General features: G+C 42.0%; 1 protein-coding gene across 2 annotated transcripts in view; it reads right to left on the reverse strand.

Moving 5' to 3' along the window:
- Window positions 1–10071, reverse strand: part of sox6 (SRY-box transcription factor 6) — an 83329-nt gene extending 73258 nt beyond the window's left edge. For both annotated transcript variants that reach the window (XM_080437475.1, XM_080437474.1), the window contains exon 1: window positions 9990–10071. In XM_080437475.1, the coding sequence (XP_080293601.1) occupies window positions 9990–10032 (43 nt within the window). In that variant the 5' untranslated portion in view covers window positions 10033–10071. The remainder of the gene's footprint in view (window positions 1–9989) is intronic.
- Between the last annotated feature and the right edge of the window lie 9929 nt (window positions 10072–20000).

A 20000-nucleotide genomic window follows, 5' to 3' on the forward strand; every position in this document is an offset into this window, starting at 1 on the left:
TACATAAACTCCAGCAGTCTGCCCAGGTCTAATGTGTTGTGACATCCTCCTGTTGAAAGAGCGATGCTCAGTAGGACAATCGCAGACTGACACAGGAGCCTGTCTGGCCCAGGGGGAGCGAGCGGGCAAGCTGGGGTTGGCACCGTCTTGTGTTCCAACCGGCCCACCATGTCAACGGGGCGGAGATGCCAGACTGACACACACAGGAGGGGGAGACAGCGGAAACTGCTGTTGTTCAGTTGCAGTTCATTCAGAATTCACCTTTTGAGATTCTTTGCCTCTTTTAAACGTCACAAAGTAGGGCAGAAAACATCAACCAAAACGAGTGACTAAATAAATGATAAGAGGAAAACAAGCAGAGCCATGGTTGCTTGGGGAGGGATGAGGGTATTTGAGCCTTGGGGTCTGTGGATAAAAGGCACTTTGTAGGGGTGCGATTTGTTCTGTCCAATACCCATGTCTCCCTCACTCCCTCCCCTCCGCTCTAATCAAGCAGTCTCTAATTTAGGTTCCAAGTCCAGTACCGGGGAAAAGAAGGAGGCTTGTTACTTTGAAGAGTCCCGAGTGAATAAAGCAGATAAAAGATTCAGGCACAAAGAAAAAAAAAAGCGAGGGAGGGCGAGGGCGAAAAGGGGGAAATCACAAGGCACCCTATTCTCTTCTGTTCCTTTGGTTCAGACAGCTGAGCCACTATGACCACATCTCAATGACTTTTTTAGCACTGGAACACTGGAATTTCTTTGTCTCTCCATCAGTCAGCTATTGTGGATACTTCCATATGCTCCGAGCCCATCCTAAGTAAATTAAGACTTGTCTAAATGCTGCGATTGTGCCGGGCTGTGTCCGGATGCACACTGCACATTGCTAGAATGCCTTGCATACTGAAGTGTTTTCTCTTTCTCTCTCTCTCTATCTCTCTCTCTCCCTCTAAGTATGTTTGTGTCTACGTGCATGTGTGTGTGTGTGTGTGTGTGTGTGTGTGTGTGTAGATCGACATTATAAAAGGTGCATGCCCCAGACTGAGCTCAGTGCAGCATAGAATTCATAACACTATGAATTCTGCGATCATATGATCCCCATGCTTTCCTCTAGAAAACACTAATATTCATTCAGTCATTGTTCTGATGTTCCTTTTTTATAGAATTTGTTTTAAAAACACAATGCAATGCAATTCATTTTTCCTATAGAAGATTATTTAGGTCCCATGGCCTAAATAATCTGCTAAGTGGCTACTGTGAGCAAATACATTTCAAGAGAACATTTAAAAAAATATATATATATTATTATGAATTATTAATTGATTAATTACTTAATTAAATTAAGTAAACAGGTTGTTTTATTGGATCACTTATGTTAAAGTGGTCTACAGACGTGTTCAGCAGAGCTATCAAGCCACATGTGTGTCTAGTAATATGGCATTAAAGTGTCTCTGTGCCCTAGAACACAGACAATATGAGCAACAGCTGTTTTACCTGGCTTGCTGCCCCTGCCATGATATAAAAGCTGTTAATCTTGCCAATAAAACACCATTAACAAGCATGAGCAAGGACTCACTAACACATGTCATCCAGTGGCAGCTCTGACTATCAATCCTTAAGTCTCTCCAGTGCAATCTTAACATAGGAAACTTCAAATTTACTGGACCGCCTGTCCAAAAATATCTGATCCTGTCAAGATTATAAAACCACTTATAGTTACGTGCTTGAGACTCTTGAAAGCAATAAAGTATATGATTATGTGTGTGTGTGTGTGTGTGTGTGTGTGTGTGTGTGTGTGTGTGTGTGTGTGTGTGTGTGTGTGTGTGTGTGTGTGTGTGTGTGTGTGTGTGTGTGTGTGTGTGTGTGTGTGTGTGTGTGTGTGTGTGTTACTGATATAGTAAATTAACCACTTGTAACCTAGCATCCCTAGTCTGGGGCTAACATTTTGGTGAAATTGGCCAATCTACAAGCTCACAACACATCGCGTTGAGGCGCGTTGTGAGCTTGAAGATCGGCTATTTTCCATCAAAAATATTTAGTGTAGAGCGAAAACAGGATGACCCTTGGTTATCCAGTCATCTAGTATAAGATTTAAGTTGTTAAAAAATTATTCATAACTTTTTGTTGAAATTAATATATCATACAATGATGTAAATGATGCAATGTACGCTGCCAGCACTCCAGGAAAGGTGTGACCTGACAACCTGGTAACATTTCTCTATATCAGATTATGGAGAGCATCTCCAACCCACAGTAAATGTGCCAGTTATACTGCGCTACCATAGTCCACCATACAGGCAGTACTGTAGCTTTAAATGGTTTTGCCAAATATATGTTTTTCAAAAGAATATTGTGATTGACACATAGAGAGGTTATTAATAAAGAGCACACTTCATCTATCATGGGTGTGCCGATCATGCTAAACACTGATGTGGGCTAATAATCTGATGATAGAGGAAGCATCACTCTCCACGATAATTATGCTAATGATCCAGCACTTCACTGTCGAGCCATGACATTGGACAAGGTACTTCATCAAAGCCAAGATGGAGGCTTGACCTGATCATATAACACCACAGGGAATGCCCATAACACAGTAATAAAAAAAAAGAAGAAACATCACAAACTTAAAGGAGCATACTGGCAGTCTGGCATCTTTATCCATTGACTACAACTCGTGGTATACTTGACATTACTGCTAATTACTCCAGATCATTACAGTACAGTATGAAAATGAACTTGCAGAGACTTTAAACTTGCTTAAAACAGGTAATCCAACAGCCATCGTGGACTCAACCCTAACCTTTAAAAGTCACATCAAGATGGTCTCCAACACTAACTTTAACTTGCAAAATTTCAAACAAATGGAGCTGCCAGGACATACTTGCACTGTATGATCTTCTCTCACATCGAGTACTGTTTCACAAATTGGTCATTCAGGTATCATCACTGCAGCATCCAAACAAATATACTTTTTTTTACTTTTGATAACTGGAAGCTCTTTAAACAAGCATGTGCCGTGTATAAAACTTTACATGGTTTATGCCCGCCTCCTATGGAGGAATTTATAAAACGGAAGCCCAACACGGGCATCAGTACAAGGGCCGTCACCAGAGGGGATTGTAAGGCGCAGTCTAGACGCACAGCCTTTGCGCAAAATTCCTTTTCAGTTCAAGAAGCGCAATTTGGAACACTCTACCCACTAACATAAGAGAGTGTCCATCCTTTACATCTTTTAAGGACCAACTAAAAGGATGGATCATGGTCTCTGGTATTTTTGGTCAAAAGTAGGCCTTTTTTACTGTAGCTTTTTTTTGGTACCCTTTAATTAATGTTTATATGAGCTCTTTTTGTAATGTTGCTTGTTTTCTGTATGGGGACTACGGATGGAAATTAGCATTCTTGCTAAATCCGGCGTATTTACATTGCATTGTATGTGTGGTGTTCATTAATATGTGCTGTCCCTCCCAAATAAACGTATAATAAATCAAATAAACACCCCAAATTTCAATGCCCAGTTATTTTTGTCAAAGTCCCTGGAAAAAATATGAATTTATGGATGAAATTCAAACATCCATGACTTATTGGTCGCGCAATGATGTTTAGCCAACAATTACACAATTATTCAGGTACATTCTGAAAGGTTTTAATAACTTTTGAGAAATGAACATTGAATAGGCTACTAGACAAAGACATGGGTGTGTGGCTCTTTAAGTTTCTGTACTGTACTGTGGCATATTAATATATTTTATTGTGTAACTACTGTATATAACACACTAAGTCAAAGCACACATTTCCACATTACGGTGGAATGTCTCATGATCCGTATAACAAAGTGTTTGCCATTTGAGTGAAATTAAATGTGCAAGAAAGACCATACTGTACTGTAGCAGAACATTTAGTCACGTCAAGTTCAAGTTACAGTATGCCGTTCGTTATTAGAACACCTTATACTAGATGATTTTGTTCTGTTTTTTGTTTTGGTTATTTTGTGTTCTGCTTTTTGCCAGGGTGGACATTTAAAGAAATCCAGGCCTTTATGTCAGTGACAGTTTGATGTATATCTTGTTTTAGTCTTTCATATTAAAGTAGCTGAGCAGTGTCATTAGTCCCGACCGGAGGTCATCAATATTTTTATTTTACCTGGCTGGAGCAGAACACCAACTGACATCACATCCAGCTTAAGATGGAGAAATGAGGCTACAGAACAGTAGACAAAACAGGACAGAAGGGCAGCAGGGCTCTGGCGAAACAGGAGAACTGTGGTTCTGTAGCCTAGGAGGGTATATAAGGGGAAATCCACCATGACATGTACTAACCCCGGCGAGCCTGAGAAGCCAGCTCTTCAGCACTGTAACACAGCTGTGAAGATACTATTTGCTTTGCCTCAAGAAAGCTGATGAATATTCTGGCTCTTCAGTACGAGAAAAAGGGTGGGATTTTGCCCATTGTGAAAATAAGGCTTGGTACATTGCTCTCTTGCAATATGGTTAAGAGAATTGCATTTGTATGCAAAAAATATCTTAGATTACTGTAATTCATTCATTTGCATCAGAATCTGCATCATAATCAAAAATGAAAACAAAATATGGAACTCACACATAAGCAGCGTACACGCACGCATGCACGCAGGCACGCGCACGCACACGCACACGCACACACACACACACACACACACACACACACACACACACACACACACACAAGGTGTTTGCTCTCTTCCTTTCTACAGCCATAGCCACAAGCGAAATTCCTCAATTCATTAGAGGAGAAAAATACACAGTCCAACTCCCTCATACATTCATCTGGCAAATGTGGCCTGAAAAATAATGATTTACTGTGGCTCATATTTCACCTGAGTGCACAGGGCAAACAGTTGACTGAAGTGTTTGGGAGAAAACGCAAACTGAGGCACTTTTCACTGGAGAAACTAGACAGATACAGTATTTGTGTTGTTTGTTTGCGTGTTTGTGTGTGTGTGTGTGTGTGTGTGTGTGTGTGTGTGCGCGCGCATGTGTGTGTGTGTGTGTGTGTGTGTGTGTGACGTGTGTGGGGGTGTGCGCGTGTGTGTGCGTGCATGTGTGTGTGTGCGCATGCTCTTGTGTTCATGTTTATGTACATGCCTGTTTTATTCATACATGAATGAATGCTATTGAGTAAATGTACACATGGGCTTAGGGGGTCACTCCTCCTAATCAAACAATGTCTGAAACGCTCTTTCAAACTTCCAAATTCCAAAAGAAACGGCAATATTATTGCCAAAACAATTCTGTAATCATATTATTGGTTACACTGTATTGCATTGTTATTTATGGGTATGAATTTGCATATTGCTGCAAGTATTTCATTTCATTTTGACTATAGGTACTGGGTAGAATTTCAAAGTCTTGAAGGTAGCTGTATTGTATTGTATGTATTTGCAGTATGAGTATAAGGTTAGGTTTTTAATATGAAACAAAAACATTTCCAGGATGACACAAATCCCCTCACACTGGAAATATACTTTCTTGCCCGCTAGCATTTACAGATATCGTGGCGTATATATCTCCAGTGGCATAAAGTCTGTGCTTTATTGAAGCCATTAAGAATAAAAGTAGAATGTTAAATTGAATAATCATGTTGTGAAGTAAGCCCAGATGGCTGAACAATATGGGCTCTGTGTTCACACAGTAGTCTCCTGTCTGTCTGTCTGTCTGTCTGTCTGTCTGTCTGTCTGTCTGTCTGTCTGTCTGTCTGTCTGTCTGTCTGTCTGTCTGTCTGTCTGTCTGTCTGTCTGTCTGTCTGTCTGTCTGTCTGTCTGTCTGTCTGTCTGTCTGTCTGTCTGTCTGTCTGTCTGTCTGGGTGTGCGCACGCATGTGCACGTGCACGTGTGCATAAGTGTGTGTGTTTGGGGGGGGGGGGGTTAAGCCGGCCAGACCAGGTAAGGCCAGCATCAAATCAGTCTCAGCTGCCGGCCTGCCCTGCCCCACGCTCTCCTCCTAAAGAGCTTCCACTTATCTGCCTGCCACAGGGCTGTCTGTGTGCGCACCCCACCACCGTCACAAGGACAGCGTTCTCAAATTGATTATGAGAGTGCGAGAGCCCTGATTTTTGTGTTTATAGAATTCCAAGCTACCATTTTGAGGCGAACGTACAATGGTAAGCTTATTTTTTTTCATTTTTTTTCACAAATTTCAAGAGAATGAATACAGTTTGTGTTCCAATTTAGTAACCACATATTTTCCTTCAGTTTGGGTAAATGCTTGAGCCCCCCCCCCCCTCTTCTGGCCCTCTACAGGGAAACTTAAACAGGTCTGTTGAGTATGAAGCTCAAATACCCAAGCAGCATCACACAGAGCAAGCTTATTTTCCCTATGACACTATATTATTGCTAGCTGTGTGAGGTACTACAAATACTAACACTGAATATCAGCATTCCTTGCACAATGAAATCCTCAGTGTTACTTTTACTATGAGCTCTCAGAGTTACACATAGAAAAATTCACACTGTGGATTTTGCTGTGTAGCATTCTAACATCTATGTACTGTTTGATGAGGTAAATGTCTCTCCAGATGTAACCTCTTTATCTTTTTTTTTTCTTTCAGACAAATCTCTTTGAGGGCGATAATTAAAAATGTCTGAGCAGCTACACTGAAGGAATCTCTCTCTCTCTCTCTCTCTCTCTCTCTCTCTCTCTCTCTCTCTCTCTCTCTCTCTCAGTGTCTCTCTCTCTATTCCCCACTTCTCGCACTCTTTTTCTCTCTCTCTTCCTTGTGCGCTTCTTTCCACATTAACTCCTATTATCTGCTACTTTCTGCGGTTTGGAGGCCTTCCAGCGAGCCTCCCTCGCTTGCGCTGTGGTTTTGTTCAGGAGATTTTCATCTCGCTCCTCACCGTTCCGTCTGATTGACAGCTAAGCTCAGGTATGAAAACAAACAGTTACCTTTGGAATTGGCTGGTGAAAAGAAATCCGCCACTAATTCTCTTTCATGAGCCTTCCTTTTCCATAGCCGTGCCTGTGCTAAGCCCCTAACAGCATGCAGGGCCAGAAGTGATAAAGGTTTAGATTCATTAAAACCTAACTATTCCTATTCTGTGTGCCTCCCCTTCAGTGTCCCCCATATACACTGGATTATGGATCTCTTTTCACCTGACACCAGTAACTTAAAACAAAATGCCGTGACCTCGGATTCACCACATTTCACAACAGAAACCCACACAATACGTTATAATTATGGATGTGTCACCTGAAAATTTAAACGGTTGGATGGGTTTGTAAAACCTTTAAGAGGAAAATCCCTGATGTTGTTGATACCATTGTTTTGTTTACTGTACTTGCGTGTTCTCCACAAGAGGATAAAGTATCCTGGGCATGTTTGAACACAAGTGTAGCGAAAGAATGTCTTTCTTTTCCTGAATGGAGCCCTCAGTCAAATTCAGTTACAGCTATTGTTCTCTCTGGGAGAGAAACGTTGATATTTCCTAAACTGGTATGTACCGGCTAGATTCCACCTCTTTAAAACAGTAAAAATTTTCTTCAAAGCTGTCTAAATGTGAAAATGCAATAAAAGTGGTGGATAAGAAACAAGTTTAAAGACATTTCAGATGGAATGCCACTGATCAAAGACACATATACTGTGTGTTATTCACAGTCACTTTAAAGCAAGAAGAAAAATAGTTCACATTTTTACTTATCTGTCAAGGTAATCAAAAGTTTGTTTCTTTTTTCTTTTCTTTTTTGCTCGAACAATGTCACAAGGTACTGTAACCTACTAGGTTCACAATATAATTGCTTGTGTATTGAATGAATGGTGATGAGACAACATGCAAGGCCAGTCTGCCAGTGGGGTAAGCTTTTATCTGAACATCAGCCTTCATGCCCATTTTCTTGCATTCATTTAAATCTACATGCACGCTTGCCCTTTGTATTGATTTTAACCTAATAATTAATGGAACCTCTGATTCATCATAACACTTTAGATCTTAATCATAAGGTGTTTTCTGCAAGGTACCTTTGTTTGTGTTTTAATTAGGTGGACCTTGCACGTCTGCAACCCTGGGCTTCTTTTTTAATTGGCCGTATTTACATCAGGCAGACTTCAAACACAGAGAGAGACATTTGTAAGGGGGAGCACAAAGCAGCCCTTTGAAATGTCTACAGTCATATGAAATGGCATGCTAATTAAAATCTACGGCTGCCAGTATGATAGGAAAAGCATTTATATTGGTGACTGCGGAGTATAGACTGTTTCCAATCCACACACATCAACAGACAGAGGCCGTTGTGAGTATTATCAAGACTCCCTACCTGTTTACACACCAGCATGTAACCTTACCATTCCATTCATCTAACAAGAAAGAAATGCCCTGTAATTTAATATATCTGCTTTCAAAAGGCTAAATCATTTTACAAATTTTATCCACTGCACTTTGATCTACAGTGGCATATACCAGGGCAGGTACAATGAATCTAGTTCACCAAGCCATGATTTATCCTTAAGTTCATTAAGGTTATTGCCAATGAATGACTTATTAGAACATTCTTGTATTTGTCACCCTCCTTGCACGTGATGGAAAATGTAATCAAATAATTAAAATCAAAGACTGCAATAATAATAATATTAATTATTATTATTATTATCATCAATGTTTGTCAACCATGTGTGTTAAAAAAGAGGATATATAATCACATTAAAGCATCACTATGTAACTTTCCTCTTCTACCCCGGATTTGAACCCGGTTTCCTGCGCAAGTGCTGAAATGTGTATGATTGAGCTAATTGAACCGGCCTGCTTGATCGGGGGATAAATTGCATCTTGACCATAAGGTCAAAATTTGTGTCAGATCCTGTGTCTACAGTAGGACCTTTGACACGATCTAAATGTCTCAATAGAAGAGCAGGGAGACTGTATACAACCACCCCAATTGTATAAGTTATATTGTATTAACATACTCTACCATACAGATTGGACAAAAAAAGTTCACATAGTGAGGCTTTAATCAATTAATCAACTGTCAACAGCACAATGTAGTCTACATTAGAATATTTGTTTGTGTGCGATGTGTACAAACGGAGCAGCCGCATTATTATAAACAAGCAGCTATCAAAACAAAATATAATATATATATAAATATATATAGTGTCAACACAATCAAATTAATCAATCCGTCTGTCTGCGGACTGGGACAAAGAGAACTATTAGATTCAAAAGGGGTTCTGACAGCCAAAAAGAAAGAAAGAAAAAAGATACAAAAAAGGAGAGACAGGAAGTGGAGTGTTGTAAGGAGAGTGTAGGAGCCAGTGGCAGGCTGGTGCTATCAGCCAGCTGGTATTGTGCCGTCCTGAGCTGTATAAACACCCAGGCTCTCAGTAACAGTCAGTGCTAAGGACTGAAGCAGCAGCCCGGCCCAGCCCAGGCCCACCTTCACTCTGTCATAAACAGAGATTTGGGAGGCGGTGTGCTGAGCTGTGCCGTGCTGTGCTGCTCTCGATACGCTATGCAGGGCGTTCACCGTCAGGGTCAACACATTCCTCTCAGCGATGGGCTCATTCAGTAGAAGACTGTGTGCCTCTCATCTCCTCTCCTCAGCCTCTCCTCTCTCCTCATCTCAGCCATGCTCTGTTTATATCAAGCGCACTTTGGCTTTCGAGCTGTGTTCAACAATCACTGGATCGGCATGAACACGCGACGCGAGTCGCAGCTGCGATGTTACTAGTCTCGGACTGACTGAGGGGACAGAGCGTCATCTTAAACGGCAAAGCCACCAAAAAACACCAAAATGAAAAAATAAGAACTCAGACTGTGGGTAAAGGGGGTTGGAATTTTGGGTTATGGAAAGACATGGGCATTCTTTCAAAAGATAAGGGGGGAGAGAAATGAACAGCGGAGGGCAGCCAAAGGCTTTTGTTTTATTTCACAGAACATACCAGGCAGTTAAATATAGATTATGAATGTCTGATAGGAAAGAGGGCGGTGTTAATTTGAGGGTACGATCTGGGTAAAAGCATTGTGGTTCAATGCAAACCTACCTTTGACCTCTCCCAGAAGTTCACTGGTGTTGAGCCTCTCCATCTTCTCTTTCCAGTCTTTGGAAAGGAGTTTCTCCACACACGACTCTGAAAGACATGGAAGGCATTTGTTTTTCATTATTAAGCTCCTTATTAGTGGATAAACGCATTAATGTTCCAGTGTGCTTTAAAGGTAATGGCTCAGCCTGACAAATGTGAGATGGAGTTGAGGGTGGAGTGTGTGTGTGCGTGTATATGTGTGCGTGCGTGTGCGTGCGTGCGTAAGCGGGTGCAGACAGACAGTGTAGGGCTAGCATAAGGGCAAAGACAGACATTTAGAGGTAGGTATAAGGCATAAGACGGGGCACATCCGAGCGTCTGCATGATGAGAACAATTAACATTTTGTCCAGCGGACAATGAATCACGGTGGAATGGCTGTTATCTGCCGCGCTGTCACCGAGGTGGCTGATAAAGAACACGTCAGGCCGGTTGACCCTGCAGGCCTCCACCGTCCTGGCACCGCTGAGGGTCAGCCCGTTCCCATCAAGCACTACCAGTACCGGCGGCAGCCCTCAAACCCCTTCACCTTGAGCCACCGTCGCCTCAGCGGCCTGCCCCCAAATCTGAACCAGACCGAGGCACCCACCGTACAAGAGAGGAGCGTGAACGGATCCATCATGCATTCAGTCAGTGTTGATTTTGACAGCAATTTTTTTTTTTTTGTCATAGTCTTTTGAATAGAATTCCGTTTAGTTTTAATCATATTTTAGTCATCTGAAATGTTTAAGTTTTTGTCTAGTTTTAGGCGACTAAATATCATAAGATTTTAGTCGACTAAATCTACAGTTGATTTAGTTTTGGAAATGTATTTTGGCAGTGCCTTGATGGTGTCTTAATGGCTGATTTTACAATTGGTTGCGTGCTGAAAATAGCCGATCTACAAGCTCACAACGCGTCGCAGCGCGACGTGTTGTGAGCTTGTAGATCTGCTATTTTCAGGGCGCAACAACCGAGCGCAACTAAACATAAAATGACTTGTCTTTTCGTTCTACTGTATCTCTTCTCCACTAGTCACTCCCTAACATTTTAATCTAGTTTTTATTTGTTGACGAAATTGTCAATATGTTTAGTCTTAGTTTTAGTCACTTAGTTTTTATTTCGTTTTTATTTAGTTTTCGTCAGTGAAAAAAGGTAGTCGACGAACATTTTGTGTCATAGTTTTTAGTCGACGAAATCAACACTGATTCAGATGAGACTTCAACATTGCAGAGTCTGCTGAAAAATGTGACAAGGCTGTGGAGCCCAACTCACACAGCTGGCTGTGACTGTGATTAATAGTGAAGTGTGTGTCTGTTAGAAGCTGTTTAGAAACAATTATCGCACTGTCTACTGTTTTAACGTCTCGCAAACTACGGAATCGGCACCAGTCCATGAAGATATTATCCACAGGTTTTTTCGATAATTTGCCTGAAGATGATATCATTTGTAAAACTGTGTGTTTGTCTCCTCTGGGAACGAGAGAAAAGGCTAAAATCCAAAGCAGACACGCTTGCTATTACCAGAAAAACCCTGGGGCTCCATAAGGAATGGATCTAACTACTATGTCTGTCTCACAATGGCTCGGTTGTGGACACAACTCATTTAACAAAAGGGCACGATTCATAAGCATATTTGTGTTCTGGGTGATTTCATGGTGCTTTTCTTTCCCAGGTTGCTGTAGTCGTCATGTGTTCTTGTGGCAATAGCAAGCATGCAGCCTAAAAAGATTGTATCTCCTGCAGAATGTATGTGAGAGAGAGAGAGAGAGAGAGAGAGAGAGAGAGAGAGAGAGAGAGAGAGAGAGACTGGGCTGTCACAGGCAATACTGTGCATGGTTTGTGTTCTGCCGCTACTATTCCCGACATCAAACGCAGAGGAGATTTACACAGTTTAAAATGTACACAGCCATCGGCTCCTTTTATCCTTCAGCAACATCTCCTGCCCTCCACTTCCACAAACCAAACAGCACAGCTCCCTCTGACAAACATGTCCACTTCACAGGAACTGGGAGTAATAGGGGGTCAGTGATTCTTGTGGCCCTGTTTTAAGGATGGCTTTCAGAGAGATCATGCAGAGTGGCCCTTTTTGTTTGACTGTCCACTTCCTGCGATGGTGGGTGTGGGACGACGGGACATCTCCAGCTCAGGGTCATTATAACATTACTTCTGCCTTCATTGACTGCTCCAATTCCCGACTCACAGTTTGTCCCCTTGACCCCGAGGAAAGGAAAGGTAAAAGGCAATGTGTGCACATGTTGATCCTCATCGACAAAACCCCTGCAGATAATAGCTAGACACCCACCAAAATAACCATGATACACTCAGACGGCTTAGGGTCAATGTGGAGGGGAATTAATGCACATACACACTGTTAATATGCACACATATGCTGTTTCTCCATTTCCCCTCTGTTTCTGACACACACACACACACACACACACACACACACACACACACACACACACACACACACACACACACACACACACACACACACACACACACACACACACACACTTTCATCACAGATGCTGCTCCAGCACTTGATCATTAAGGAATGCACCAACTGTTGGAGATAATGTGGTGCCAGCTTCCATTCTACTCCACTCCTCCCCCCTGCCTCCCACCCTCCATCCCTCCCAGGAGTGTTTCGGCTGCCTCGCCTCTCCATCCCCTCCACTGTGGCCAGACACGACCTGCCAAGTCCTCCAACAGGAGAGGCTACAGCTGGAATGTACTGCTGCCCTCCCAGCCTTCCACCTGGGAAAGGTGAATAATGACCCGGATTAGTCTATAAAATAACTCTCAAAACACCTTTCAGTGTTCTTCTAACTGCACGGACAAAACAGGCAAACCCTGAAATGGAACTCAGTGAAAACACAGCAGCAGTGTAATTTTCGTGCAAGGCGTGCTAGAAGAAAACACAGGGTAAATGACTCAGATGTCTGGCTTGTTTCAAAGCACCCTTCTACAGGCTTCTTTTTTCTTTTTTTTCTCAGCGGAATTTAGATTAATAGTTTGGAACGCTATTTCAGTTTCTGAAATTCCTGTCTGTCATCTCTGGAGACTTACTATATGCCAATAGAAACATGTTTGGTTAATATCAAAATAATAGTTACTGTCAGATTAAGGCGCTTAGAATGTTAGAAATTAAGCCACACTGTGTTCTTCTAAAGACCAACTTATTAATTCTGCGATACAGGGCTCACACGTCGTCGGACACACTCACTGGATATAAAATGCATTCGCGGTGGAAATGCAAGCATGTTATAAACATTAAACTAGCACATTATTCGGAGGGAATTAGCTGAAGACAAGAGAAGTGAAGAATCCACTGAGTTTATTTTTATTTTCCTATGAGGACTCTTAAATCCACCCCCTCCTCCCTTTTTCTGTCTTCCCCTCCTCTCGAGATAAAATGCTCTGTGGCTAGGGAACAGGCCATTCAGTTGGGATGAGAATGGAATGAAAACAATAGCTCTTATCGGGCTCTTATTTACATTTTCCCAGCATCCCTGCTGTAGACAGCTTGGCTTGTCACTGAGCCCAGATCGCCCCACTGGACCAAGACCAACTTCCTCCGGCCCCAGTGATTCCAACGGCCCCTATGGACCTACGCCTGGCACAGACCTCCGCCACTCTGCAGCTAGCACTGATAGTAACATACAAGACAAAACTACTGGGATATGTGTCCAAGAAGACTTCCCTCGAGAAGGGAGAGGTCTCTGGACCCCTAAGCTTGTCTGGGTCTCATTGTCCTCTCTCCTGGGCCAGTGCTGTAGAACTGGAAATGTGCCTCGTATCCCTTTCCAGACTTTCTTCAGAGTTCCCGAGTGGCGCTTATTTGGCAATGCAGGAAAAGAGCAAAGAGTTACCAGCGATTTGATACCGTGAATATTAATATGTGTATGTGCTATCTTTCTCTGTAATCTCTGGTATATAGCTTGTTCGTGCAGGTATCCCGTGATCTTCTTGATGTGGGTAAGCAGGCAGAATGGATTGAGACACCTACAACCTAGATGAACTGGCTAGATTAGTCTACCGTTCTTTCACTGTATTAATAACAAAGCTAATGGTCCTCATAAATCTGAACAAGGGAATGTTTCTGGGATGGTGTTTGATATAAACACAGCTTTCAGCACCTGGCAGTCACTGCTGCCAGAATATCATGTTCAGCATAAACCGCAGTAGTGGAACTAAGAGGCATGTTACCGCTGACAAGCTCACCTGACACTGGAAGACTACGACCTCTCTTACTGTAAATGGAACTGAAGACAAACTGTAACTTTCTATGTGTCTGTCTTTGTGTGTGTGTGTGTGTGTGTGTGTGTGTGTGTGTGTGTGTGTGTGTGTGTGTGTGTGTGTGTGTGTGTGTGTGTGTGTGTGTGTGTGTGTGTGTGTGTGTGTGTGTGTGTGTGTGTGTGTGTAGCTTTCTCTCTCTCTATCTCTCTCTCTCTCTCCCGTCTCTCTTAATCTTCTTTTTACGCTCACTCTCAATCTAAGTCGTTCTCTAGCTGATGTCTTAAAGCTACAACTCATAATCTGAATTAATGTTTTATTGAGCATACTGTAAAAAGTTACTTTAATAAACTGAGTGGTAGTTGGCTATAAACAACTGTTTGTGGGGCAGAGCTAGGAGAAAGTCGTTTGTTAATTTATCGTTTTATTGCAGCCTTAAACAGAGTGGTTCAATCAAGGGATCATCAGACACTGCGGTTATGCTCAAATCACTGAGCGGAACGCAGAGGAAACAAATAAATTCCCTCACAAGCAAATCAAACCTAGTCAATTTGGAGCTGAAATGACCTGTAAAATGTAGATCATAACAACTCATGGTACTCTGTTAACTACTTTTCAACTGGCCCTATAGATAGCATTGGGAAATCATAATCTGGTGCATATTAAAGTGAAACATGCCAGCGCTAACAATGCTTGTGAAATCCTCACATTAATTTATGAAAGTTCTTTGTAAAGATTCAAAGCACTCGGTTTGTTGTGGCAACAGAACACCCCAACACATTTCAGAAAACTGTCGCAATGCACAAAAATGTGTTTTTAAAATCCTCAGCAGTGGCTGTTACGCTGCGTTCCATGATGTAGTATCCAAGCACCATTTTCTACAGCTGGTGGAAGATCCACCTTGTGTACTATTCTCCCTGGAGATAGATGATACTTGTGTTTGAGTGTTTGTTGTGTTGAAAGACCATCGACATAGAGAAGAGGGCTATCTGGAAGAGTCAAAGCAGTCATAAGTCACTCCTAACAGACTAGAGACCTCCCGTTTAGCATCGGCCTTGTATATCAGTCGTCTCAGCCTCAAGGGGAAACATGTAATTACCAAATCAATGATCAACTGACACTGGCAATATAAATAATTTCCTCCTCGGAACGCAGAGGCCTTATAAACTGAGGCAGGAAAACGATGCTGTAGGCTAGTGGATGTGTTTCATTAAGAGGAAGAGGGACCCACAGCTTAATTATAGGACTTAATTATAGTTAACCTAAACTACATGTATGTAAAAACTAGGCATATTTATTGTACTGCTTTGAAATAATGTACTGTACTTTGCGGGGGGGGGGGAGAAGAAGCAAAGAAAAAGTCTTAAAGTGACACTAAAATCCATAGACTAAATCTAAGTAAAAATATATATATATCTGAAGAACATCTGAAAAGTACTGAATGTAAAATGGACACAGCTCAATGTTATTATTCATGTTTAGAATGATATAATTAGAGCTCTGAACACCATTTGACATCTAACACTGACATGAATGTGATAAGCTTAGAAAGAATCTGGGTCTTGCTGGTGTCAGCCGAACAAGCAGGCATGTCATGAGAAAATAACAGCACTTACCAATATGTACACAAATACATACAGTAGGACCACAGTAAGGTTTGGCAAATATTAGAAGCTTTTTACAGCGCACAGAGATCTCTCTCTCTCTCTCTCTCTCTCTCTCTGTCTCTCGCTCTGTGTGTGTGTGTGTGTGTGTGTGTGTGTGTGTGTGTGTGTGTGTGTGTGTGTGTGTGTGTGTGTGAGAGAGAGAGAGAGAGAGAGAGAGAGAGAGAGAGAGAGAGATGTTTTGACTCATGTGCTGTCCAACAGATGTTTCTACTATACTGTATTGTATTTTTTGGTAAACAGAGATATATTATGTTCTTGTTAGGGGAATACAACAACTGTGAAAGGCGTGTTGGTGATTACTGAGTCTGTCAATCGTGCAAGCTGTAGTGAGTTTAGCTGTGGATCACCAGTTTGCCTATACTGTAGATGTTTTGGCCAGATGTTGTACTAAACATGAACTATTTTAAATGTGGTGTAGCAAATGTATAAGCTTACAACAATGTGTTGCGACCTTGTTGATCTGATATTTTCACTATTCGTCGTAATTATATAGGGCTTCAGTGTTTAATGTTCATTGGTGTTATATCCTTATATTTACACGCAATTCCATGATTCTATTAATTTTACATACAAAAAGCACTTGTGCAAGCTAGGTATTAGAAAGATTTTGAATCAAGTGACAACACTCATGCCTCCATATATTGATGAAGGAGGGTAGGCATTCAATATCTTCTTCTTGAGTTGAGCGCTCTCCCATGTTTTGCATCAGGAGCACGCTGACAGGAGCTCTCTCATGCTTAATTTATACTCTGTTGTACGATGGTGTCGTGCGCTGAAAATAGCAGATCAACGTGTCGATCGGCTATTTCCGGCACCCGACAACATCATGTGACGAAATATAAATCAGGCTACAGGCAGACAATGATGAGCTGCAGTAGCATGTCATCTCCCTGCTGCTCTACACAAGCATGCAAAACAAATCAAAAGTCGAGAGTGGTAAAAAAGCAAATGGCTGTGACAAACTGTAAGAAATCTTTTGAATATCTTAATCACAGAGACACTAAAAACAAGACCCCATCATTGCACTAAATAAAACATAATAATTACAAGTGGCAGGCAGGGAAGTGAAATGCAGAGAGAAAACATGTTTTGTCATTCTACTGCTGGTCCCAGAGACAACAGCTGTTGGATGCTGCAAAATACTCCTGAAGTCTCCATAATCATGGCGTTATTGAAGTGAGGACAAAAAGGGCACTAATTGCAAGGGAGCAATCTGAACGCAATAGGTTACACACCCGGGTGATGCTGCACAATGCAAACGCTAAAGAGGGGAGATTGAAATATAAAAAAAACACCAAAAAACACAACACTCTGAACACAACACTGCGTTGTTGCTCATTTTCTGGCAATTACCTTCCCTCCTTGTCAACAGTTTTAATAACCTCCATCATTTCCAGAGGACTTTTTTGGTGCAGTTAAATAATTCCAGCTTTTAAATATGTAAATGCTAGTGCTGGCATGCATGGATGAAGAGGTCCGGCTCCTTGAGGTGTGCCAATGCATTGTGCAGCACCTGCGCCTCTGGGAGGGCTTGATTTAATTGACACCTAATACGACTCATTATTCCACTTGGTGAATATCCCTGTTAGTCACCTGTTAGACTCTCTTATAAGAGCCATTTGGCCTTATAAACAGCTGCTATAAATAGTAGCAACCTGGCTGCCATGTTCATCACTGGAGGTTATGACAGAGAACAGATCTCCACCTTGTTTCCTTTCCTTCCTCTCTTCCTTCCTCCGTCCATCCCTCCGTCCTTTCCTCTCTCCGTCCCGTCCTCTGCATTCCTTCCTCCCTATTTTTTTCCTTTCTTCCTCTTTTCCATCCTGATCTACTTCCTCACGTATCTGCCAGCCTGCCTGAAGGAGAGTTGTCTGAGGTCATTCTCTGAAAACAGGTCAAGTGCCAATGCATGTTTTTCCTAATGAGATCAAGGTCTTTTTACATAGAAGGCTGAGTCATGTTTGTGGAAGCTTAACATACGGTAAGGCGATATGAGACCAACATTTTAGAATGTAGCAGTTTGATTTTCTTTCTCTGTTATTCCTGGACAGTTTTTTCTTTCCCAGTGGATGAAAATATCTATTTACTGCATTATTCTTATCCACAATGAATCTAGAGACTAGAGATCTAGAGGATGATAATAACAATCCCTGAAAAACATAAGATATAACTGGACTCATTAACCAGTCATTAATCACCAACGTGATGTGACACATTGTGACCTTTTAGATCTGCTACTTTTGCTTAGTTTTTTGGGAGGGGAATATATATACTGTGTGTATGTATATGAAATATGTTAGACATTAAAAAATATGTTCTTCTACAATGAAATCATGACCAAAATAGGGACGGCAGCTTTAAAGTGGTTAATTTCAGAGATATGCACAACTTATTAGAAAACAACTGACGTGGAGGACCATAGATGCAATTCGCCCGTATGCAATGTAACTGTATGACTATTCTGACAGCATTCATTATGCGAGAGAGAAAAGAGCATGGCGGCCTGTTTGACCGGGAGCCTGCGCACAAGAGGTTACCTCTTGCCTTTATCTGCACTGACCAAGGTGCTAATCCTACAGCGTTGACCTGGCCATTCTGAGAACACACAGCACCCTGACCTCTCTAAATAGGACACGTGTCTATCAAGCATATATGAATTAACCGTCCCCAAGAGGCTTCACCTCCTGAGCTGAGCACCATGTGACCTCTCCCAATCCATTTTACTGCAGCACTCTGTGGCAATCAGCCTTGAATTATTAAAGTGAGCAGTGAGCAATGATCAATTCATTGCGGCCCTTGCCCGCAAACCGCTCCACCGTACTTCAGCAGAAATGACACAGGGAACACTGGGATATGCTTCCAGACAATGCACATAAATGTGAAATATGTCCAGCCCGATATGTCAATAATCATAACTGTACAGGCTGAGGCCATGCGCGGGCTAATCCTAAGGAAATGCCGCTGGATGACAGAAGCGTCAGGTTTTCAGCACTGTGTGAATGAAAGAAAGAAAGACCAGAAACACATTCTAACCTTCATGTCTCATCAACAATTCAAGGCTTGGTAGGTGGTTTTCATCATCTTATGCTTCCTACATACCAGATCTCTGTGTCTTGAAGAGAAACTACTGCAGAACTGTAAGACTTTCTGTGGCTTCCAGAGGCTCTGGGCCAGAAAGATTCTCGGACCCAGGCTTTAAAACAAATTCAACCTTATCAATGCGACTGCAAGGAGGCGAAAAAACTATAGCTAAGAAGCTAAGAGAGAGAGAAATAGAGACATAGAGACATAGAGACATAGAGAGACAGAGAGACAGAGAGACAGAGAGACAGAGAGACAGAGAGACAGAGAGAGAGACAGTGAGAGAGACAGTGAGAGAGACAGAGACAGTGAGATAGACAGTGAGAGAGACAGTGAGAGAGACAGAGACAGGTAGAAATACAGACAGACAGACAGACAGACAGACAGACAGTGGGGAAATAGGCAACTCAAGGAACCTGTTAATAGGAAGAAGAAAAAAAAGAAGAGAGAAGAAGAAGAAGAAGAAGAAGAAGAAGAAGAAGAAGAAGAAGAAGAAGAAGAAGAAGAAGAAGAAGAAGAAGAAGAAGAAGAAGAAGAAGAAGAAGAAGAAGAAGAAGAAGAAGAAGAAAGAAAATCCAATCAAAACTTAGTCGAGGAGTAGATGAGGAGCCAAGATAAACCCGTAGTCAGAGCCCCCAAAACTGCAATCTCCTCTTAAGCCGGAGAGTGGCAGCTGGCAGAACAGCTGGTGAATAGGATTAATGTCAGAAGAATGAAATAAAACTCAACATATGTCCGAGCCTGAGGTGTTGGGACTGTGCGTGATTGTGCCCCCGATGGATGCCATGTGTGCAGCTGGAAGGAACCGCTGTGCCTCTCCGCGCTCTACCCCACAAGGTCACTTTTAAGAACTAGCACCATTAAATGCTTGGATAGCAAAATGAACTTCCTCCCCTCTGCTCGTCTTTGTCCTCCTGCAGTCCCTATGCACAAGTCAAATCCTCAGTGTTAATTTAACTCTGAGAATGTACAAACTGGAACCAAACAGGTCCATTTGGTTTATTTT

The sequence above is a fragment of the Gymnoscopelus braueri genome (genome assembly GCF_963280865.1).
Source record: "Gymnoscopelus braueri genome assembly, chromosome: 1".
Taxonomy (NCBI): Eukaryota; Metazoa; Chordata; class Actinopteri; order Myctophiformes; family Myctophidae; genus Gymnoscopelus; species Gymnoscopelus braueri.